This window comes from Plecotus auritus (assembly GCF_963455305.1).
Source record: "Plecotus auritus genome assembly, chromosome: 10".
In the NCBI taxonomy this organism is placed as follows: domain Eukaryota; kingdom Metazoa; phylum Chordata; class Mammalia; order Chiroptera; family Vespertilionidae; genus Plecotus; species Plecotus auritus.
This window is the reverse complement of record NC_137785.1, coordinates 55,427,728-55,451,504: the sequence shown is the minus strand read 5'-3', so window position 1 is coordinate 55,451,504 and position 23,777 is coordinate 55,427,728. Positions and strand designations below refer to the sequence as shown.

At 57.5% G+C, this 23,777-nt stretch overlaps 1 protein-coding gene across 2 annotated transcripts in view; it reads left to right on the top strand.

Moving 5' to 3' along the window:
* GNAO1 (G protein subunit alpha o1) overlaps positions 1 to 23,777 on the top strand; it is a 131,858-nt gene that overhangs the window by 89,694 nt on the left and 18,387 nt on the right. For both annotated transcript variants that reach the window (XM_080643737.1, XM_080643738.1), the window contains exons 4-6: positions 21,280 to 21,440; positions 22,504 to 22,632; positions 23,606 to 23,735. In XM_080643737.1, the coding sequence (XP_080499863.1) occupies positions 21,280 to 21,440; positions 22,504 to 22,632; positions 23,606 to 23,735 (420 nt within the window). The remainder of the gene's footprint in view (positions 1 to 21,279; positions 21,441 to 22,503; positions 22,633 to 23,605; positions 23,736 to 23,777) is intronic.

Genomic DNA, 23,777 nt, shown 5'->3' with positions numbered 1-23,777 from the left:
ACTGAAAATGGAACTCCCATTTGACCCAGTAATCCCACTCCTAGGAATATATCCTAAGAAACCAGAAACACCAATCAGAAAGGATATATGCACCCCTATGTTCATAGCAGCACAATTTACAATAGCTAAGATTTGGAAACAGCCTAAATGCCCATCAGCAGATGACTGGATCAGAAAACTATGGTACATCTACACAATGGAATACTATGCTGCCGTAAAAAAGAAGGAATTACTACCATTTGTAGGCACTTGGATGGAATTAGAGAACATTATGCTAAGTGAAATAAGCCAGTCAATGAAAGAAAAATACCACATGATCCCACTCATTTGGGGATAATGAAAAACATTATAAACTGATGAACAAAAAGATAGTTACAGAGGCAGTAAAGCATCAAACAGACTGTCAAATTACAGTGGTAAGGTTAGGGAGAAGTGGGGGAAATAAGAGATCAACTGAAGGACTTATATGCATGTATATAAGAGTAACCAACGGATGCAAAACATTGGGGGGTGAGGGCATATATGGGAGTGGGGTGGGGGTCGGGGGCAATGATAAGATATGTACACATATAATACCTTAATAAAAATTTGAAAAAAAATAAAAATAAAAAATAAATAAAAATAAAAAAAAAAAAAAAAAAAAAAAAAAAAAAAATTATCACTACTGCCCTAACTGGTTTGGCTCAGCAGATAGAGCATCGGCCTGCGGACTCAAGGGTCCCAGGTTCGATTCTGGTCAAGGGCATGTACCTTGGTTGTGGGCACATCCCCAGTAGGGGGTGTGCAGGAGGCAGCTGATCGATGTTTCTCTCTCATCGATGTTTCTAACTCTCTATCCCTCTCCCTTACTCTCTGTAAAAGATCAATAAAAAAAATAAATTAAATAAATTAAAAAATATAAAATTATCACTACTAATAAAAATGGGTGAATTATCCTCCACTTGTCTAGTGAGGAATGGGTAAGGTTTTAGGTGCACTTTTCAGGTTAGAAACAGAGGCACACGGCGCCTAATTGGCTGCCTGGCCTGCACTGGTCTGCAGAGCCTGGCCGGCTGGAATCGCTGCCCACTGCGCTTCTGTCCCTCCCCACCTCACCCCCAGAGAATGGCAGCTCTTTGGGGAGGCCGCGTCATATTTCACACTTAGCTTCCAGAATGTCATTGGCTCTCCTCTGGTCAAAGAAATCTTGACGTTTAAGTCACACGGTGGAGCTCAGAACACTATCCTTTTTTTGATCATGAAAATATTGCGGGGCCATCTCCACGGCGCAGCGCTGCTCGCCCGGGGGTTTGCACTAACTCTGAAACAGACAGAAACAAGGATGCTCGCTGGCCTGCGTCCGCCTGCCTTCCCCGGGGCCTGGAGAAACCTCCGTGGTGGCCGGCAGATCTGACGAGGCGCTGGGGGAGGTGACCCCCGAAGCGGCCGTGCCCACACCTGAGGCCAGGAAGAGGTGCCTGCCTGCTGGACAGCAGCGCGTGCACCTGCCCTGTGCTGGGCACCAGGTACACGGCGGCGAGGGGCAGCCCTCCTCGTCCCTCTGCCCGCCCAGATTCACAGAGCTCGGAACTCCTCCGTTGAAGGCGATCTGATTCTACTGCTCCATTTTGCAGATGGGACAAAACAGGCCCCATCTGGCTCGAATAGGAAAGGAACTCCCTCAGGGGCAGTGTGGCCGACCCAGCACTGGAACTGAGGTTTATGAACCAGGGCTCAGCTCTCTCTGCGTCTCAACAGGCCGCCTCAAGTCACCCAGCCAACGTGGGGCCTCCTTGTCCCTTGTCCCGTTGGTCAGCAAGTCATTTCACAAACACGGAGCACTCACGCCCCCGCAGACCCTGCCCAGGGCGGCAGGGTTGGACACAAAGATAAAAAGATGTGGGGGTCTGAAGCCTGGGCAGGGAGCCATCCCCCCTGGTTTGAGAAGGTGGCCTCCTTGATTTCCATGGCCTCTTACAGCTCTGGGCGAGAGTCTGTGTGTGAGTCACAGGCTGGGTGTGGGTGGATGGCCAAGGTGGTATCTGGGTCCCTTCCCAGCTCAGAGACCCTGCTCTTGGGGGCGAGGGGCAGGTAGTACCACACCCCACCCATGGGGGGCGGGGGGGCCTCCCTAGGAAAACCAGAATCTGCCCCTCCCACAGCCACACACACGCCCATCTGCTGCTTCCTCTGCTTCCTCCCCTTCTGTATTTGCAAGCCAGCCCACAGTGGTCTTGAATCACCGCCAAAGACCCCCTCTATATGGGTGAGTTAGGACACTTTGGGTTGCAAGTAACGGAGGGGCCTATGAAAAATCAAGTCAACTGGCCCGTCCATTAAGAAGTCTGGAGCCCTAACCGGTTTGGCTCAGTGGATAGAGTTATCAGCCTGCGGACTTGAAGGGTCCCAGGTTCGATTCCGGTCAAGGGCATGTACCTGGGTTACGGCACATCCCCAGTAGGAGGTGTGCAGGAGGCAGCTGATCAATGTTTCTCTCTCATCGATGTTTCTAACTCTCTATCCCTCTCCCTTCCTCTCTGTAAAGAAATCAATTAAAAATAAATATTAAAAAAAATAGAAGAAGAAGTCTAGGTACAGCTGCAGGCGAGGCTTGATTCGGCAGCTCAGATGACGCCCCTGGCTTCCCTTCATCTCTCCCCTCTGTCCCATTGTGTGGCCTTCGCCGTGGACCCCACAAAATCTCTCCCTCACCTCGCAAGGCGGTGGCTACAGCAGTTCATGTTTTGCGTCCTCCCACCACTCCTGACCTATGAGCATCCTGAGACAGGGGTGTGCCTGTGTGGTCCTCCCCTGAGCAGCCCCCCAGGTCCTGGCGGAGTCCCTCTCTCGCTGTGGCCAAGGCAGTACAGCGTTCCAATGGCCTGAGGGGCTCCTGGGAGGAGAGGGCGTTCCCCCAAGGACATTGCCTGTTGGTTTGGGTTCTGGTCCAGGGCTCTGTGCATCCAGAAGGCTGCTGCCTACCCCCTGCCCCAGCTCCTGACCGCAGCCCTTCCTGGGTATTCTGACCCCTCCTGACCTCTGCTCCCTCCACCCCCAGCCCTGACCGGTTCCTCACCTGTAGGGGTGATTCTACAGCTGTGACAACCAAATACCACGGACAGGGCGTGCTTGCCATGCACCATGACCCTCCCAACACGGCAGGACTGTGTGACACACTGACCTCCACAGACCCCGTCTGGCCCAGACAGCCAGCTCACGTCGCCTAGCGCTGGAAGTCTGGCTTTCTCTCCCTCCGCCCTCCCCGCTCAGCCCGGCATCTGCACGACCAGACTCCCCTCCCCCGATATCCCTGGTCCGAGGTCCCCAGGGCACAGTCCTGAAATAGCTCACTGCCAAATTAGGTCCAGCTTTTCCAGCTCTGTGGGCGCCCCCCACACACACACTTCTTTCCCAGCCCTCTTTCCCCGTCCCGTCGCACTTCCCTGCCCGGTGCCCAGGCCAGCCGGTCCCCCTGATGACCGCTGGCCAAGGAGAGGAAGGCAGCCCTCCCGGCCCCAGGGTGGCTGCTGGGGCTGGGGCCAGGCTGGGGGTCCATGGCTGTTTTCAGGGTCGGCGGCTGTGCACCTGATAGTGAAGGGCCTGCCGCCCACCCCCCCTCCCCCAGAGACCACCCACCGCAGGCCCAAGTCCAAGGGCTCAGCCGTCAGCCTGGAGCCCAGGTCTGGGACTCTTCCCTCCTCTCCCAGAGAACCCAGTGCAAGAACCCAGTGTGTGTCCTCAGAGTGAAGCTGCTGCGTGGGGGCGCTGAGGGCACCGCCACTGGAGTCAGGCCCAGGTCAAAGCTGATCCTCCTTCTTGAGCTGGGTGACCTCAGACAGGCTCCTTCACGGCCCCGAGCGCCTCCGTTTCCCTCCCCGGTGTGATGGGGTCGCACGCTCACCTGGGCCCTGCACGGTGCTGAGCACTTTCCACACGCTCACTCCCTCGCCCCTCCCCATCAAGGGCGCCCCGCTTCTTGGCAGGACCCCAATTGAGACATTGACTCCATCACTGCCCTCGCTCTGCAGATGAGAAAATTGAAGTGCAGGTTGAGGCGGTGACAAGCCCAAGGTCACAGGGCTGTGGACCGGGTGGGAGCCCAGCAGCCTGGCCCAGGTCTGATGCGGAGGCAGGTCCACCATCTCCATCTCGGCTTTCCCCCCAGGAGCGTCACCGGGCGCCACAGCTGGGCCCAGGCCCCGAGCTGTGTTCATAGCCCATCGCCGATGCGCCCAGGGAAGCAGCCGTGGGTTCTGATGCCGCCGTGTGGCCACTGGCCTGAGGGCAGATGAGGCCAAGGTGCTGACAGCAATGAAGGCCTCGTCTGCCCCCTGCCTGGCTCCTGGGGGCTCGCCAGCCACGGAGTGAGTGGGTGGAGAGACGGCCACCACCGGGAGCGTGCCAGGAGCAAGGCTGGGGCTCCAAGTCCCTGTGGTTTCGAGCTGGGTGGGAAGAGGAGGCTCGGGCCTGCTCTCTGGAACGAGGCTGCTTCCTCTTGGGAACAGTGGGCGTTGGGAACGCAGTCTGCCAGTCCTGTCTCAGCGGCCACACAGCATGGTGGGGAGAAAGGCCATGGGGGCCAGTCCCCCCTCACGGTGACTCATGTTGGAGGGGCAGGAGCCAGGGACTGAGCATCGAGGGGCGGGGTGTTGGTCAGGTGCGGGTCCCTGAACCAGAGGAGTGCCAGGTCTCAGCTCAGTGGCAGAGGAACGGGGCCCTTCACAGGAAAGCTGGCTCCAGGCCCAGCCCAGCCCCCTCTGCTGTGCAGCCTCAGCCGAGTCCCTTGTCCCGCAGGGTCCTACGGAGGAACCAGGCTTCTAAGCTCCCCCCTCCACCCAGCCCCGCCACTTCAGTTCCATAAATTCCAAACCAAACGTTCTGTCAATTCTTCTGGCAGAACTCAATTGCTAAGTGTAGGTGATGGCCACGCACAAGGCTCTTCCTTTGTATCCAAAAGGAAAAAAACCAGGCCGGTGTGGCTCAGTGGTTGAGCTTCCATCTATGAACCGGGAGGTCACGGTTTGATTCCCGGTCAGGGCACATGCCAGGGTTGCTGGCTCGATCCCCGGTGTGGTGCATTCAGGAGGCAGCCAATCAATGATTCTCTCTCATCATTGATGTTTCTCTCTCTCCCCACTCCCTTCCTCTCTGAAATCAATAAACATGTAAAAATTTTTAAAAAATAAAAAGAAACCCGAATTTCAAAGGCAGGGCCTGTGTGTCCCTTGAAGACTGACTTCTCTCAAGGGGGAGCTGGCATTCCCACAGCTGGCAGCCCCACACTGGAGGCAGCCCTCCACCCCCACGTGGCCATGGGCACCATCCCAGCCCCACAGGAGCACCAGTGAGGACTGGCACCCAGAGACCACGAGCCGTGGGGGCAAAGCCACCAAAGTGGGCGCAAAAACACGGTCAAGTACTATGGTAGCTGCATCTGTGTCAGGGGTCACCCTATCTCAGGGCGGCGGGGGGAAATGACCGGCCACGTGAAGCTGTCAGTTTCGTCCTGATCCATCTGGAAGGCTCCCTGCATGGTGGGGAGAGGGAAGGTGGATTTCAGGAGCTGTTGGCTCGATGAGAATTCGACGGCAGAGCCTCCGGAGCAGGCTGGGGGGAGGGGGTGGGACCAGGGATGCCTCTGGTACCTGTCACAGACATTAGGCACACATTTCATTGATCCTCGCCCCGCGCCCCGAGCACGTAGGCAGATGTCCCAGGGCACCACCAGGACACCTGGAGCTCCAAGCGGTGGTAGATGCTGCTACTGAATATCCGAATATCCACAGACCATTTAGTGCTCTCCCCACCCTGGTCAAGCCCCAAACAGCCGCAGGACCAGGCTTGCAGAATTAGGGGCTGCTATCCTCCCTTCAGAGTCCCAGACTGGAGGGATCTGGATACCGACAAACTTTGCCCCTCCCAGGTCCTCTGCCCAGCTGTCGATCCTGCTGCTGTCTCTCTCCATCACACCTCGGGACTTCCTTACGACCAAGCTTCCGACTTACCCCAAGTATAAACCCTTTGTTTATCTAGTCATCTGTCGATGGGCATCTAAGGGGTCATTCTAGAGGTCAATGTGAAGAATAATGCCGCTAGAACTCTGACGTGTGAGTTTTTGTGTGGATATGCACTTTTACTTCTTTTGGTAGATACCCAGGAGTGGCATTGCGAGGTCATATGGTAAGGGTGTGTTAACTTTATGAGAAACTTCCAAACTACATTCCAAAGTGGTGGTGGTTTGTTTTTTTTTAATATATTTTTATTTTCTCCCCGAGAGGGAGAGAGAGAGAGAGAAAGATCAATGATGAGAGAGAATCATGGATCACCTGCATCCTGCATGCCCCCTACTGGGGATTGAGCCCACAACGTAGGCATGTGCCCTTGACTGGAATCAAACCCGGGACTCGATCCACTGAGCCAAACCGGCGTGGGCGAGTGTTGTCCTATTTAGAATGTTTGAGAGCCCCTGCTGTCCCACGCTGTCATCAACACGTGGACCCGTCCTTTTCCTGTTCGCATGGAGTGATACTCCATCCTGCTTTGAGCTTGCATTTCCCCGATGACTAGTGATATTTAGCAAGTTTTGAGTGTGCCTTTTGGCCATGTGTACATCTTCTCTTGTAAAGTATCTGCACCCATCTTTCATTCTTTCTCTTTTTTTAAATATATTTTATTGATTTTAGAGAGGAAGGGAGAGGGAGGGCGAGATAGAAACATCAATGATAAGAGAGAATCATTGATCGGCTGCCTCTTGCACGCCACCTACTGGGGATCGAGCCCACAACCCAGGCATGTGCCCTTGGCCAGAATCTAACCTGGGATCCTTCAGCCAAACCAGCTAGGGCTCATTCTTTCTTTTTAATGGGTTGTTTGCCTTCTTATTAATGAGTTGTGAGCGGTGGTTTTTTGAGATACATCCTGGATACACGTTCTTTGTCAGATACACGTGTTGTGAATACCTTCTCTAGTCCAGTGGTCGGCAAACTCATTAGTCAACAGAGCCAAATATCAACAGTACAACGATTGAAATTTCTTTGGAGAGCCAAATTTTTTAAACTTAAACTTCTTCTAACGCCACTTCTTCAAAATAGACTGGCCCAGGCCGTGGTATTTTGTGGAAGAGCCACACTCAAGGGGCCAAAGAGCCGCATGTGGCTCGCGAGCCGCAGTTTGCCGACCACTGCTCTAGTCTGTGGCCCGCCTTTACCAGGGACGTTTTTAAGTTGGTGAACTAATGAATGTCGATTTGTTGGCTCTCGCGCTTCCATCCCTGCGTGTGGGGAACCCTTTCTCGTTATTCCTCTTTGTCTGTGAGGCGTTTCTCTCTGCAGGGAGAGAGGTTGTGTTGCATTAGGGGTTGAGCTTCTGGACTCTGGGCTCTGACCGTCCTGGTTCCAAGTCCCAGCTCCACGGCTCACGAGTGGGCAGCCCCTTCCCCTCTGCCCCCGGCAGCTCTCATCTCTGGTTTGTAAAACGGGGACCAAAATGATCATCTCCGTGGGCTGCTGTGAAGACTAAATGAAATGATGACTGTTAAGCACCGAGCAAGGGCTCGCAAAAGCTGAGCTGAACCTGTCAGCGCCCTGGGTGCCCAGGCCCGTCAGCACCCCAGCCCCAACCCGTGCAGAACCAGGCCGCACAGAGCAGTTCTTCTCCCTTCCTTCTTTATATTGAAAACTCCCGCCGAAACCAGTTTGGCTCAGTGGATAGAGCGTCAGCCTGCGGACTGAAGGGTCCTGGGTTCGATTCCGGTCAAGGGCATGTACCTGGGTTGCGGGCACATCCCCAGTAGGAGGTGTGCAGGAGGCAGCTGATCGATGTTTCTCTCTCATCGATGTTTCTAGCTCTCTTTCACTCTCCCTTCCTCTCTGTAAAAAATCAATAAAATATATTTAAAAAAAGAAAACTCCCCCTTCCTCAAAGTAGCTCAGGGCAAAGACCTTGGACTCCTCCTGCCTCTCCTCTGCCCACTTCCTTTCCAGAACGGCTTTGGCCCCTGTGGCTTTTCAGTCTCTGCACAGACCCTGCCCCACAGGCCTCCTCACTCCCTACCCTCACGGTCTCCCTGCCTCCTGCCTCCCCATCGTCCCCCTGCATGCCTCGGCCATCATTGCTAAAGGAATCAGAAGCACAGGGCTCCTGGGGTGAGCATTTGGGGGAGACCCCTTGGCCAGGGCAGGCTCTGCTGTCGCTAGCTCCTCTGGTTATAAATGCCGGGCTCTAGCCTTAGCCCACCAGCAGTCAGCGCCCCTCCCCGACCTTCCAGAGCTGCCTTGCCCGTCCTTGCTGGAGCCAGGCCATTCCTTGGCCTTTGGCAGAGCCCATTCCTTTGATACGTGATCAGAAAATTCAATTATAAAACCAATTACTGATTTCCTGAGCTTTACAAGGAAGACATGAACGTTTGATTAAGTTTGAATTCCTGTTTGGTTGTTGATTGTCGGCCAAGGCCCAATGGGCTTGTGGGAAATTTTTATTGTTGATTCTGTTTGGTTTTGTGGCTGCGCTCTTGGTGGGGGGCAGGGTGGGGTAAGGCACATTGATTTTGTGTTGTGGGGTCCCCCCCCACCCCCACCACCGCCAACTTGCTGAATGGCCGCTCCCCTGTTGTGATGCATGAGATGTAAATCCCCCAAAGACCCGTTGCCAGGGTGAGGGGCTGGGGAATTGAGCTCAGCTAAACAGAGGCCTGCGGCTTTGCAGGCGGAGCGTGCGTTTCCCAGGCGGAGCTGAGCTCCAGCCGGTGGACAAGGCTGCGTTCAAGGGCGCCGCACAAACAGGGCTGCTGAGGTGGCTCCCTGGTCACGTGGGAGCAGCTTCAGCCCCAGCCCCTGCCCGGGGAACAGGTATACAGCTGCGGAGGTCAAGGGTCCAGGGGTCAAAAGACCAGAGCCCCTCAGGTGCCTGTCACCTCTCCCCCCAACCTGCTGGGCCCCAGCGGCCCGGGCCCAGGGCAGCGGGGACTGGAAAGCACACCTTTGACTGCAGCCAGAGCGCCTTGCTTTTGGGGATATTTCTGGGAAACTGAGCAGAAGCTGTGATGGGATCTCGGGGCTCCAGGTCAGAGTCTGATTTGGTTCTGGGACCCACATTTCTTCTCTCGGAATAAAATGAGACAACCCTGGTTCTTTGGAAGCTGTTGCCACCCCCAGAACTCCTCCTACAAGGGGCATATTACCCAAGAGTGGTGCTGGGCCCCCTCACAGTGTGTCCCCCAGGCCTAACCCCCCCGCCCCCCAGTTGGGGATGGAGCCCTTTGGGTGTGAAAGGCTTTTCCATCTCTAGGAATCCTGGTTAAAGTACCGATGCCTGTGGAGAAAGAAGCATCTCCCAGGGGAATTAGCCATCACCTAATTGAGAAAACAGCCCTTTGGGACGGACAAGGGATCCCTGTGCCCAGGGTGGGGTCAGATCAAGTCCACCTGCCTCCCAGCTCAGTCAAGGGTGACCCCTCTCTCCAGGAAACACTCACACCTGCCCCTCACCCACACAGCAGCCTCCCCAACGGGCCCACCTTGACCCCCAGTTGCAGAGGTCACACCACCGGAGAGCGCCGATGCTGGTCTCGGGCCTGGGACTTACGAGTCCTACCCGAACCCGTTTCCTCTGCAAGCAGAGGCCCCGACTCTGCACACCCGCTTTGTTCAGTCAGCTTGTTTGCTTGTGTCTGTTTTTGTAGGTGAGCATTTTTCCCAAGTTTTGAATTTGGATTGTTTCCTAGTCTTTTTTTTTTTTTTTTTTAATGAAAGTGAAATCTTCCTGGTGGAGTTGCATTAGGAAATTCTGGGTTAGTCATCTGGGCCGAATGGACAAGTCACCAGGCAATGTTGGACGGAGTACTTTACCCCTTCTGACAAATTCAGGTTTTGCTAAGTTAGAGGAGAGGGCGTTGTGAAGATGGGAAAATGTGTACAGCTGGGCTGGGCCCCGCGGATTCCCTCCATTATGGAGAACTAGATAATTTTTAAAAAGTAAGTTCTCTCTGTGCAGGACGGTTTTGTCATATGTGCAAACACGAGGTGGTATGCGAAGAGAGGGGAGGGAGGAACCCAGGCTGGGGTCCAGGCCTTGGCAGGAAGGGGACTGGCGCCCCACATTGGGGGAGGGCTCCTGAAGCAGGTGCCTGGAGAGACTCACGGTCACTCCCGCCCTCCTGCACTTCTGGGTGACAGCGATGACAGCGGGGAAGTAACAGCTCCCCACGTATGGAGCACACGCAGGCCAGGCTCCGGGGTGCTGCTGTGACCCTCGGGCACATTCTTCGTCACAAGGGGGATGTGTTCATTTTCCTACGAAGCCAGAAAGCCAGCATGCAGCCCACCTAGCTCATGGCGGCCCAGATAGTAGAACAAGACCGAAGGGTGGGCGTTGTTGGATTGTCTCCTGAGTCAAGTAAAAGCAGCATATGACATGCATAAGGCCAGGGGTCTCACACGGATTGGGCAGAGATCGCGAAGGCAGGACAGGAAGGACTGACGTTTGGCAAAGCTTGCCTGATCCCTGTGAGCGTGGTAAGTAAGCGGATTGGACTCATTTTACAGAGGAGGAAACCAAGGCTCAGAAAGGTTGCGTGACTTGCCCTGACAGCTGATAGGTGGCAGAGCCAGGACCCAGCCCCAGGCCTGCCTGACTCCAAAGGCAGGTCAGCGGCCCCAGCAAGGCCTGGGGCCCGAAGCCCAGGCAGACACCTCACCTTCACGCTCCAGGTGCAGCCCCCAGTGCTGGCGGGGGGGGATGGGGGGCGGGGGGGAGGGTCCAGCCAGCCTTCCTAGGTCTCCCCACTGGAGAAGGAAGGCTTTGCTGACTCCTTACTGGAGGGTGAAATGGGAGCAAATCCTCGCTGGAGAGGTGGGGCCCTGGGCCTGCTTCCTCCAATCAGCTGCTTCGAATTCTCTCAACTGGAGGCCTTTCCAGAAAGGGCCTGGTGTGATGACTGAGGAGCCACTATTGCCCAGCCTTCACCTCACCGTGCACCCTCCCCAGGCAGCTTCACCCACCCCCAAAGGCCCTCCTCTCCTTTCTCCCCGGGTCTCTCCCAGCCCTTCCTTTTCCCCTTCCTTTCTTGTCTCTGAATCACTTTTCCCAATAAGCTGTGGACTCAGGATGCCGAATAACTCCCTGACTGATTTCGGAAAGCCTCCCTCTGATCACGGAAGCCTGGGCGTTGGAGGCATATTTATATCTATGTTTATGTTTATATTTATATCAGACTATTACTAACTCAATTGGCATGGGGAGTGCCAGGCATGGAAGCTGCTAGCGGAAGCCCCTGAGAGGAGTAAGCCTCACAGAACTTACAGCGTCGAGAAGAGAAGCAGGCTGATAAGTAAACTAGAAGAGGCAGAGCGTGGTCACGCCAGGCAGGTGACTTAAACGGGTGCAGGAAATGGGTGGCCGCCGGAAGCCCGCTCACCCTGGGCCAGCCGTGGGGCATAGTAACAACTGGCATCGACTGATGGCTCACCACGTGCTGACACGACAGTGTTGGGTATATTACCTCCTTTAATCCTCACAGCCCAGCACCCGCAGGAGTGGGGACTACTGATCACATGTGAGTGCTAACAGCCGTGGGCAAACTACGGCCCGCGGGCCGGATCGGGCCCGTTTGGCTGTTCTATCCGGCCTGCGGAGCCGAAAGAGCGGAGGGTTCTCTTGCTCTCCCCTCCACTCCTTTACTTTGAATTTATATTAGTTCACACAAACACTCCATCCATGCGTTTGTTCTGGCCCTCCGGTCCAGTTTAAGAACCCACTGTGGCCCTCGAATCAAAAAGTTTGCCCACCCCTGGTCTACACAGATAGTTAGTGGCAGAGCCAAGACCAAAATCTAGGATGGCCCACCTGGGAGAGAGCATAGGTGGCGTTATTTCTAAGGGCCTTTCCGGCTCCAACCTCCCACACCTCCGGTGCCTCTCATCTGTTGCCCGCACCCGCCTCCTGGGGGTGCCCTGTAGCCCCTCTCTCTTCCGCTCTCCCGCACCCACAGCAGCCACGGCGAGCTTCAAACACAGAATGTCATTTCTTCTCTCCTTTATTTTTTAAAATATATTTTTATTGATTTCAGAGAGGAAGGGAGAGGAAGAGGGAGATAGAAGCATCAATGATGAGAGAGAATCATTGATCGGCTGCCTCCTGCACACCCCACACTGGGGGGTCGAGCCCGCAACACTGGACATGTGGCCCCCTCGTGACCTCCTGGTTCACAGGTCGATGTCAACCACTGAGCCACGTTGGTCGGGCATTTCTCCTCTCCTTTAAGCCTCCATGGCTTCCCCTGACACTCGGGATAAGTCAGACTTCTTTCCCTGGTCAGCTTTGCCCTATGGTGACGGGGTCGCATGCCGGCTGCTGCTCCGAAGGTGCCCTGGGCACAGCCAGCCCCGCCAGCCTCCCACCACCGGGCCCCGGCGCCCACGTTACTGCTATCATCACCGTGTGCTGAGTCCTCGCCCCACCTGTGTCCTCAACTTTATGTTCATGGCTGCCCTGACATTTCCCTTTTCTGACATGTCCCAAATTATTAAAAACAGCTGCTTTAGAGTCCATTGAATGAATCATGGAAAAACATTTTTTCTGTCTATAAATAATTCCACCTCAAACGTTTCTGGGAGGATAGAAAGAATGCTGTGAGGAGCGCCCAGCACACACCCGACGGATGCACGTTGTCCCATCCAGGTACCACCTCTGGAACCTCCTGGCCTGAAACAGGACCTCCGAGGTCAGTGGAGAAGGGCACTGGGAGTTGTAGGCGGCCTTCAACCACTCATTCTGCTACTTCTGGACAGATTCACGTGATGTCACCTCCCTCCCCCGCCTCTGGTGTGTCACACACATACCCCCCTCCGCACCCCCCCCCCTGCCCTGGCTGGGGCGGGATGCCCCTGGGGAAGACACAGCCTCTGCCCCACACTGAGCGATCACAGGCTGGTTTTCAAGACTGACACACAGGAGCCCATCCGGCAACTAACAAGTGCCGTGGTCGGCAAACTGTCGCTCTCGAGCCACATGCGGCTCTTTGGCCCCTTGAGTGTGGCTCTTCCACAAAATACCACGGCCTGGGCCAGTCTATTTTGAAGAAGTGGCGTTAGAAGAAGTTTAAGTTTAAAAAATTTGGCTCTCCAAAGAAATTTCAATCGTTGTCCCGTTGATACTTGGCTCTGTTGACGAATGAGTTTGCCGACCGCTGACCTAGTGCAATTCGGAGCCCAGTGCAGGACGCAGAGGAGAGCCAGGTGCGGGGCCGGTGCAGGGCCCGCCCAGAGCTGACGCTCGGCAGGTGTGCCCCACGAAGCCCCTCCTGCCCTTACTGAAGGTGCGTACAGGTGCCATCGTTTTCTCCGTAGACCTGACCTGGGGAAGGTCGGGAAGACCGACCTGGCGGAGGCAGAGCCTGAGTTGGCACCTTAGGTGGCGAGGCCTTGGGTAGAGGCCTCCCCTTCCGGGGCAGGACAGCCCCTCGTGACTGCCAGATGTTTTAGTATCTGCAGCGCCACCAGGTGTGATGGTTGACAGCGACCTCAGAGATGAGCACATCCAAAGAGATACACAGCTGTGGCTCGTGCGCCGCTACGGACCGCCCGCCCTTGTCCCGGCATCACAGTGGCTGGGTACCAGCACGGGGCCCGCCTCCGAGACTCCTGGGTGCAGCCGGCCCCCGGGCAGCCGCTGCAGCTGATCAGAGGCTGAAGCCAGCTTGTGTCGCTGGTCTACCCAGGGCAGCACCCTCACTTCACAGAGCCCAGCAGCGAGGGGCCCTGGAGGCCACAGAGGCGAGAACACCTCGGCCGCACCCTAGGCTTCTAACCCCCGGGTCTTGGCATTTGCAGTGCATTTCGGCTCTTTCCCTTCCAGACCCATTCACTCCACAAGTGCTGCCTGAGCACCTGCCCTGTGCCCGGCCGGGGGGCGGGTCTGATGCAAGAGGGAGCCTGACATAGGCGCTCAGAGCCCAGGGGAGACACTGGAAACAGGACCTAGCAGGTGGGGACAGCCACACTCCATGCCTCCCTTATCCGGAGCGACCTGGACTGCAGCGAGCCCCCTGCCCCCCCCCCCCCTCGCTTGGTCCTGGGGGCTTTGCCCACTGTGCTGGACACCCGTGTCCTCCGCACTCCTTGCCGCAGTCCTTGCCCCAAACTCCCGTCTTGTCCCCAGGGCTGCCCAGGCCCCGTGGCCACCCCAGGCAGGCGGGTCCCTGGTCCCTCTTCAAGCGGCACACTGGGGACGTCGCTCACCATTTGTTCAGCGGGCCCAGGGAGACACTGGCTTTCTATTAGTGGAATTTTTTTTTCTTTATTGTTCAAAATAAGGGCTAGAGTAGATGCACTGAACTGAACAGCAGGGGCTGGCTCTCATGTCCATCATTTGTAACAAGAGAAGAAGACTGCCTGGCCAGTGTGGCTCAGTGGTTGAGCATTCACCTAGGAACCAGGAGGTCAAGGTTCAATTCCCAGTCAGGGCACGTACCCGGGTCGTGGATTCGATCCCCACTAGGGGGCGTGCAGGAGGCAGCCGATCCATGATTCTCTCTCATCATGGATGTTTCTCTCTCTCTCCCTCTCCCCTCCTCTCTGAAATCAGAAAAAATATTTTTTAAGAGAAGACTGGCTCCCCCTCCCCACTGCGGGGAGGAAGCGCCCATATGGACATAATTACAGAGTTGGGCTCAAAAGTCAGTTTCTAAGCTTGTTTTTGTGCTGAAGGCAAACAGCCTCCATTTCTCTGCAGCTCGCGTTCTTTCTTCCTTTTTCGTGGATGACACTTCCAAACCAGACAGATTCTGAAAAGGAATATTGGAGGGTTTGACATTAGATCATAAAACAAATCCCTTCTCCCCTGCAAACGGCCCGACCCGTGGGTGACACGGTTTCAGGATTTCGCCGACCGCCCCGCAGGTGCGTTCCTCGCGTGCGCTCGTGCCAGCGGCCAGCGGCCGTGGGTAGGCGCCAGGGAGGGCACCGTTCACCTCTGTGGGACAGAGCCAACACCTTCCTCTCCGTCGCTCTGTGGCGTCGGGGACAGCATCCTGGTTCTGTTGACACCTGCGGTGTCTCAGCACCTCGCGTGAGCGATCCGCCCTGACGGCGCTCACCGTCTCCCCAAGGGAGAGAAATAGCCGGCGAGGAAACAAACCTCTGATTGCACCTTGGGATCGGTGCTAGTAAAGAAAAGAAAGCTGGCGTGGGGAGAACAGGAGGCACCTGCGTTAGCTGGGGGAGGGGTGCTGTCAGGGAAAACGTTCTCCCAGGGGTCCTATTTACACGGAGACTGGGAAAATGAGGAGCCTACCGCCCAAAGATTTTTGGTGGCAGTGCCAAGGCCCTGGGGTGGAAAGGAGCTTGCCCCGTATGTGCAGAGCCGAGAGAGGGAGCGGGGGAGCTGGCAGGTGGCCCGTGAGGGCAAGGTGCCTCGGGATGAAGCTCAAGGGGAGGGAGGAGGGAGGCGTGAGACCCTACACCAGGCGTCCTCAAACTACGGCCCGCGGGCCACATGCGGCCCGCCGAGGACATTGATCCGGCCCGCCGGGTGCCACTGCCTGTCCTGCTTAGCAGCCGACGCGTCCCGGGCCCGCAGTGCGCATAGGAATTTGTTCATAGTTTTTTTTTTAAACAATAGTCCGGCCCTCCAACAGTCTGAGGGACAGTGAACTGGCCCCCTGTTTAAAAAGTTTGAGGACCCCTGCTACACAGCCTGGTAGATAGAGTTTGGGATGATGGAGAGGGAACCCTACCAGCCGCAAGGAGAGGCTCATCTGGGGGCTGGATTATGTATTGGTTCGCAAGGTTGCCATAACCAAGGACCACGGTAGGGGTCCGGGAGAGGGGTGGGCTTGAACAACCAAAATTTATTTTCTCACAGTTCTGGAGGCCAGAGTCCCAGACCAGGGTGTCCGCAGGGCTGGTTTCTTCTGAGGCCCCGCTCCTTGCCTCGTGGCCGCTGGCTCCCCTTGTCCTCACATGGTCTCCCCTAGGCCTGTGTCCTGATCTCCTCCTATAAAAACACCAGCCACAATGGGTGAGGGCCCACCCCACTGACCTCCTGGTAACTTAATTACCTCTCTCAAGGCGCGCTCTCTCCAAATACAGCCACACTCTGAGGTCCTGGCAATTAGGGCTTCAGCATATGAATTGGGGGGAGGGGGGGGTCACAGTCCAGCCCATGACAGGGACCTTCCCGGACCTAGTCATTGAGGACAGAGTTGGGGTTGCGGGTCAGCACATTCAAAATGCCTCGGAGGCCAGAGGAGACCAGTCCTCAGCCTCCGGCTCCCTCTTTGTCGAAAGGGATGATTCGCAAGTCTTTAGGGGAGCCAGAGACTCGGTGGTACCGAGCTGGGACTTTTTCCCCCACCATCAGTAAGAGTCCTTGAAAGAGAACTGGAAACCTCCCTGTCGTGATTCAGGGGTGTTCATTCGGGGCCCCCCGTGGCCCTCAGCCACCAGCGCAGGGCAGCCAGCAGTCTGGGCAGGGAGACAATGCCGAGCTAAGGGAGGAAGGCGGCAGGCAGGGGCTGCCTAGCCAGTGGGCTGGGGAGGGAAGTTGGGGCGCTGGCCAGGCTCATCCAGGCTCCCCAAGGAAGAGAGGCCCAGAACGTGTTGTGTTGAATGAAATGGAGGAGAGAACCCCCAAAACGACCTCAGCGCTGCCTTCCCAAGTCCCCTCACACCGTGTGTGTTCAGCCTCCAGAGCCAGGGGCAGCCAGCCCCCGTGGCCAGCGGGCTGAGCTGCCTGCAGACCCCCAGACTCACCTCAAGTCGTTCCCTCCGCCTTCTGCTGAGGATAAACTTCAACTACAAGGAGGACAAGGTCCTAGAGAAATTTCCTGGCAATTGAGAAAACAGGAGGCCCGGCTCCCTCTCATTAAGATGACACTGGGGGGAGGGGAGACCTGGGTGGCGTTTTACATTGCAAGCCGAGAGCGGGCCTCTCTAATTTGGGTTCTGAGCAGTTGGAAAGTTTGCAGTGGGAACAGAAGACCCAACTTCAAAGGCACTGCCTGCTGCTGGCCGGGCAGAGGGAGTGGAAGGAGCAGCACGGGAGGGGGCTGCGGGCACAATGGGGTCGGGCTGGAGCAAAGGCCTGGGGGCCACAGGGGGCGCAGCCCTCGGAGCCTGCTGTGCCTTTTAAGGGGTCAGTGGAGCCGCTCCTGGGAGGACAGCTAATTGAGGCAGTGCCTTGTCCTTGAAAAGTGAGTTTTTGTCCAGCCTGGGCCCTCTTGCGGGCACTCACAGGGCAGAGCTCTGGCCTGGGCTGTCCCAGGCGCCCTCCCACCCAGTCTCCCCTGGTGCTATAGAAACAGGGCCTCTTGGGAGGCGACTGCTCCCTCCCTCCCAGAATCCGGGAGGAGGCAGCTCCTGTCCCTTTCAGCTTAGAAGGCAGCGGGATTGGATTTCGGGGTTCCCAGGAGCAGTCGTCCTGCCTGCCTGCCTCCCTGGAGGGCAAATGTCCGCTCAGCCACTGGGCTGCTGGGACAGGTGGCAGGGAGGGGGTCCCTCCCTCTCTCCTTCCTTCCCTCTGCCCTGCTGGCCTTGGGGCTGAGCGCTCACCTTCCAGCTCCCTTTTCAGAGGAGGTGGCAGCTAGGAGACCAGGAGTCACCATGACAACAAAGCTCCTAAGCGGGCCAGAGCCCCCAGCTCCCCCTCATCTGTGTCCAGGCAATTGGGGGCCATCATTTCTCAACCACTTTGCACGTTCTGAAGGTCAGGACCCCTCAGGAGTGGGTGTGCAGTGGATAAATGAGTATAGGGTTGGCTGGATAGGTGGGTGGCTAGAGAGAGATGGGGAGGAAGGAAGACATGGTGCACACATGAATAATGAATGGATAGACAGATGCCGGGGAAGGACAGAAGGAAGGTAAAGAGATGGGCGGGTGTGGCAGTGACTGAACAAGGGTAGCTGGTGGCTACGTGGGTAGATGCATGATGTTCAAAAGAGATGCATCCTGGCTAGGTGTTACCGGGATACGTGGATGGATGGATGGAGAAGGATGGGCAGGTTTGAAAGCAGACAAGATGGGAAACAGCACCAAATCCTTGGTTCTGCTGCAGGATCTTTCCGGGGAACCAGGAAGGCTCCCTTCCCTAAGGCAAGTGGTAGATCTAGGAGGTCCCCAGCTCCCCCCCCCTCCCCCCAATAGACCCTGCGATCAGACAGCGTGCTGCAACTAAGACCCCTGAGCCCAAGGGAAGAAAGAGCCGCAAACACGTCTGGTCTCCAACCACTAAATGCCTGCAGTGCCCCCATCATTGCCACTCACAAAGACAGCTGCCGAGGCCTGGGGGGCATGGGTCTGGCCGTTGCTAAGTGCCCAGAATGCTCCCGCCACTGCCATTCTTCCACCTGCTAGCATTGCCGTGCCTGCCTGGTCTCCCGGCCGCTTCCCCTGGAGGAACAGCCTGTAGCCAAGGAAGGCAGCTATGCCCATGGGCCCTGCCCTTCCTGGTGGCTGGTGCTTTGCCTGTCCAGCTCTGGCTCCCTCTCCCCTTGGCCTGTGTGCTCCTGCCCCCTGGTGGGAGCCGGGACAACTGCAGCGCAAGGGCGGGGCGGGGCGGATGGAGGCTTTTCCCTGCAACCAGAGGGACTGTGTGTGTGTGTGTGTGTGTGTGTGTGTGTGTGTGTGTGTGTACTCACGCGCTCACACTTCCCTTGGCCTGAAAGATTAGAGATGGAGGGGAAACTCTGAAAGGCCCAAAGCGGCTCCTCCAGTGGAAGGGGTTATTATTATAATTACTGTGATTATTGTTATCCAGAGGATCAGGCTTGCCTGCCGTCTTGTACAAAGCAGGCCCATTTTCCTTCAGCTTGTTGTTTGTGTCTGAGGGACTTCATCTTTGCTCATAATAACTAACATTTGCAGGGTTCTGTATGCCGCAAAGCTGTGTGCCATCCTCAGCCTGTCTCAGCGGCACAGACAACCCTGGGGGGTGGGAACGAGTGAGAGCAGAGGCCCAGAGAGGTTAAGCGGTCTGTCCAAGGTCGCACAGCTAAAAAGCTGCAGAGGCAGGATTTGAACCCGGGTCACCTGTGTGAAAATTCCCGTTCACCTCCTCACATTTTTGACATCTCTCTCGGGAGGGCAAAGGCCCTTTATTAAATGTTCGCCCTTTGCTGCTGATGTTTATCGGAAAGGCCATGTTGCCCTGAAAAGAAGGGAAGCGTTTTGAAGGCCTGAGTGTTACGTACGGTGACGTTAGGCATCCCAGTCTAGACGGTGCGTACACCTGGGCACCTCCGAGTCCCCGGCAGTAATTAGCAAGCGTGTGGCCATCATGGCTAGCGGCTCAGCTGGGCTGATGCCAACACCCCCTGGTCACCCCTTACCCCATCCCACTTCCCGGTGTGACCACATCTCTGGGAAGGGCGGGCAGGTCACACACGGAGGGACAAACATTGGAGTCCCCGGTGGCTTGGTGGAGGCGATTATAAAGCACACCCTCCCTGTAGCCTCCCTGTGAGGTGTCACGAGGCTCTGGGTGCTCAGATTGGAGTGTGTCCCTCCGCCAGCAGGAAGTCACCTACCCTGCCCACCCTCAGGCCCTGACTCTGTTCTCACAGACCTGGCAGAACCCTTGGCGGCAGGCCCGAAGGAGGAAGTGTGGGAAGGTCTGGCCGGGTCCACTGGCTGCATTCCATAGACGGGCAGGCCCGCTGAGAGCCGGGAGAGGACTGGGGCTTCCCCGGGTCACCCGGCCACCTGGGAGCAGCAGCAGCATATGGGTCCCTGACTCACAGGCCTCGGCACTGGTTTTAGCCCCAGGTGGAGGCACCACCCCTGCTCACCCCCTCCCCTTCTCCCGCCTCCCCAAGCCACTGCCTGCCTAGGGCACCCAAGGCCCATGCCCCGGGGGAGGCTCAGATGCTGAAGAAATTCATCTCCAACCTGGGGACCTGGGAGGCCGGGAGGCCAGCGGAGGGTGGCCCAGGAATCCGAGGGCTGGGAGCTGGGGACCTGGATCTGGGCTAGCATTGTGGGCTTGGCCTGCCAGCCTCCAGGCCAGCCGCAGCTTCCTTCCCAGGGCAAGCGTACGGAGGGGACCCAGCTGCCAGAACTTTCTCATTGACCTTCTGCAGCAGACAGCCCTGGCATGGAAATAGCTACCTAGCTGGGCACCTCGATTCTGGTAGTCTCCCCAGAAGACTAGTCCACATGCCTTTTGCACAGAATCTTTTGTGGGCCACACATCTCCCAGGTGCTAACCTCATTTCCTCTGTGTCTCTCCCTCCCCAGAGGACACCTGCGAATTGCCAGCCCCTCCCACTCTCTTTCTGAGCCACGGGCCACGAACCCAACCGGAGAGACTGGCTCTCCTCTGGCGCGGTCCGAAGGCAGGGGGTTGAAAGGCCTTGAGAGTAGAGTAATGGTTTAGTAGTAACTGTTGTGCCCATGAATTAGACGAGGGGTGGGCAAACTTTTTGACTCGAGGGCCACAATGGGTTCTTAAACTGGACCGGAGGGCCAGAACAAAAGCATGGATGGAGTGTTTGTGTGAACTAATATAAATTCAAAGTAAAGGAACGGAGGGGAGAGCAAGAGAACCCTCCGCTCTTTCGGCTCCGCCGGCCGGATAGAACAGCCGAACGGGCTGGATCCGGCCCACGGGCCGTAGTTTGCCCACGGCTGAATTAGACCCAGATTCTGGGGGCCCATGAGGTTAGAGCCTAGCACACCCCACTCCCAGCCACCTCTGGGGGCTCTGTCTCACCATGCACTCCAGCCACGAGGCTCCTTGCTTTGGGGTCCGGAGAGCGTGCTGAGCAAGGTCCCCTCACCCAGAGAAATGTGTGCAGACTCGGTGGACAGGGTTCGCCTGGGGCCTGGGCTCAGGTGGGCACCATGTCCGGTGTAGGTTCCTCGAGAAGCCGACCCCGCGACAAGGCGTTTATTTGAAAGGTCATTTCCGGAGGCACTGGGGAGCATGGATCTTTCTGGAAATGCGTGTCACCCTGAGTGTGGACCCCTCTGCCTGGCATCGTTGGCCTTCCGAGGTGCTGTAGTTGGTGGCGGCCCCAGCACCTGGGGGTCTGATCACAGAGGCCAGCCTTGGAGTCAGGCTCCTGGTCTGAGTCCCAGCTCTGCCTGTGAGCACAGTCACAGAGACTGGTCCCTCAGGGCCTAGGAAAACAGACTGTGCCCATATTCAGAGGCATGGGGTCCTGGGGAGCGGGGGGTAGATGTTCAGATAGTGGCCCACTTCTCCTGACCAGGCCTGGGGCTGAGCATTGTCCCGGTGCCCTGGCAGGTGTCCAGCAGGTTTTCTGTCCCCACCGAGCCTCACAGCCCCACCCATGTCTCCTCGCAGGCCGACGCCAAGATGGTGTGCGACGTGGTGAGTCGGATGGAGGACACCGAGCCCTTCTCTCCAGAACTGCTGTCTGCCATGGTGCGCCTCTGGGGCGACTCGGGGATCCAGGAGTGCTTCAACCGCTCTCGGGAGTATCAGCTCAACGACTCTGCCAAATAGTGAGTGACCCGGGCAGGAGGGCGGCCGCCGGCGGGGCAGGGACCACGTGGAGGGCAGGGCTTGGGTGGGGCTGAGGTCAGAGCCGCTGGGACAGTGACCGGGAGAGGCAGGATGGGCCTCTCCCTCTGCCCCAGCAGGGCCCAGGGCAAGTGCTGATGAAGCACAGCCCCTCCACGTGCAACCAGAACCCACGTCGTCCCTGCCTCAGACCCTTGGGGACCCTCCCCTGTGGGCTGTGTGCGGCTCCCTGCCCCCAGGCACAAGGAGTGGATGCCTGGCTGGCCCTGGGGGAGCCCAATCCTGATTTCCCAGGTCCCATCCTGTCTTTGGGTTCATACCTAACCTGTACAGACCCCAAAGCCTTCCAGGTGCTCGGCCTGGGCAGGTGGGGTGCAAAGGCCTGGTCTGTCTCCAGAAGTGGGGGCCTGATGCGAAAGACCTGGTCCCAGGCAGGCCAGGCACTGCCCCCTATGTGACCTATGACCCTCCCATCCCACGGACCCCTGGGTAAACTCTCAGGGGCACAGCAGGGCGGGCAGATGCTAGGGGCCTCTTGGAAACACTGTAGAGACTCGAGTGTGGACTCTGGGGCCAGATGTCCAGGTTCAAGGCTCAGCTCCCAGCTGGGCAAGGTCTGACCTTCATCGACCCTCCGTTCTGTAACCTATAGAGTAGTACTGTAACTTGGAAATTAAAGATGGAACTTGATCACAAGTGAAGAATAGAGTCCAGGTGTTGGCCATTGTCGTTTGTCATGAAGAAACCACAAAGCAGCATCATAAGCCCGTTAGTCTCATTGGAAAGTCGGGTCTTGTCTGAGCGTCCCTGGAGCTGTGCACGGAGGCCCCTGTGGTCTGAATTAGAGGCTCTTCGAGGATGTGCGGCCACGCTCCCACCCCCAACCCCTGTCCCTGGACAAGGTGGTGCCATCGTTCCCTCCATGGCCTTCGAGGGGCCCTGCAGGGGCGGGGGGGACGGGGACCAGGCTCTGAAGGGGGTGGCGCAGCAAGCCCCGAGCTGTGCCTGCAGCCTGCCCCATGGTCCCCTGTGTGCCATCCCCAGCTACCTGGACAGCCTGGATCGGATCGGGGCCAGCGACTACCAGCCCACCGAGCAGGACATCCTCCGAACCAGGGTCAAAACCACCGGCATCGTAGAAACCCACTTCACGTTCAAGAACCTTCACTTCAGGTGAGGCCCGGGGGACTTCCGAGCCCCAACCAGGGCGCCAGGACATGGGTGATGCCAGCCTCTCGGCCTCAGCCCAGATAGCGGCCTGCTTCTGGAGCTCTCTCGTGGGGACAGGCAGTTGGCTAGGAGAAGGGACCTGTCTGTAGGTCTGTTTCCCACCAAGTTCAGGGCGGGGTCAGCAGGAAGGCTTCCTGGAAGAGGGGTCCTGGAGTGGGGCTCTGAGGCACGGGGAGGAAGCCTGTCCCTGGGTGACCTCTGAGGGGGGAGAAGGTGGGTCACCTCCCAGGACACCTTGTGGGGAGGGGTGGAGGGTGAGCATGGGTAAGCCCAAACAATATCCGTGAGACCCCAAGGACCCACGTAATCTCAGCTGGAAGGAAATGGATCAGCTGACCCACCTTCTCCCAGCACATCTGGGGAAACGGAGGCCTGGGAGGATCAAGGCTCTCCCCAAGAGCAGAACACAGCGAGCTCTGAGCACCTCGGCACGGATCCCGAGGTGTGAGCCTGGACTTCTCAGACACTGCCGGAGGGTGGCCTGGCCACCTGGGTGACCTCCGCACACTGAGGCCTGGGAGCCCCTGTCCTGCCCCACACACCTATAGGTCTGATTCCTGGGTGTCGGGTGGAGCAGGAGGAGAGGCCGGGGGCCGGGGTGGGGGGGTGGGTAGACAGGTAGAAGCTCTGTGTCCTGGCCAGGTGAGGCGCGCCCTTGGGAGGGCTCTGGAGACGCAAGGGCAGGAAGGACTCACTGCGTGCAAGCACAGCGCGGTGGTGGGCCAGACCGCAGCGAAGGCCGCCCCACCCCACGAATGGCTGTGTCGGTCTTTGAGCACCCGGAGCGGGGCTCCTGGAGCTGCTCGGGGCAGGTGCCAGCCTCTCCTCCTCCTCCGGCCCTGGAGCTTGACCGGCACCCCCTCCCACCTGCCTGGGCCCCACCGCCCACCACCCCAGCTTCCCTGTCTCCCCGCAGGCTGTTTGACGTCGGGGGCCAACGGTCTGAACGCAAGAAGTGGATCCACTGCTTCGAGGACGTCACGGCCATCATCTTCTGTGTCGCGCTCAGCGGCTATGACCAGGTGCTCCACGAAGACGAGACCACGGTGAGTGGCCTGTGCCCGCCAGGCATGGGCGCCGAGAGGCGA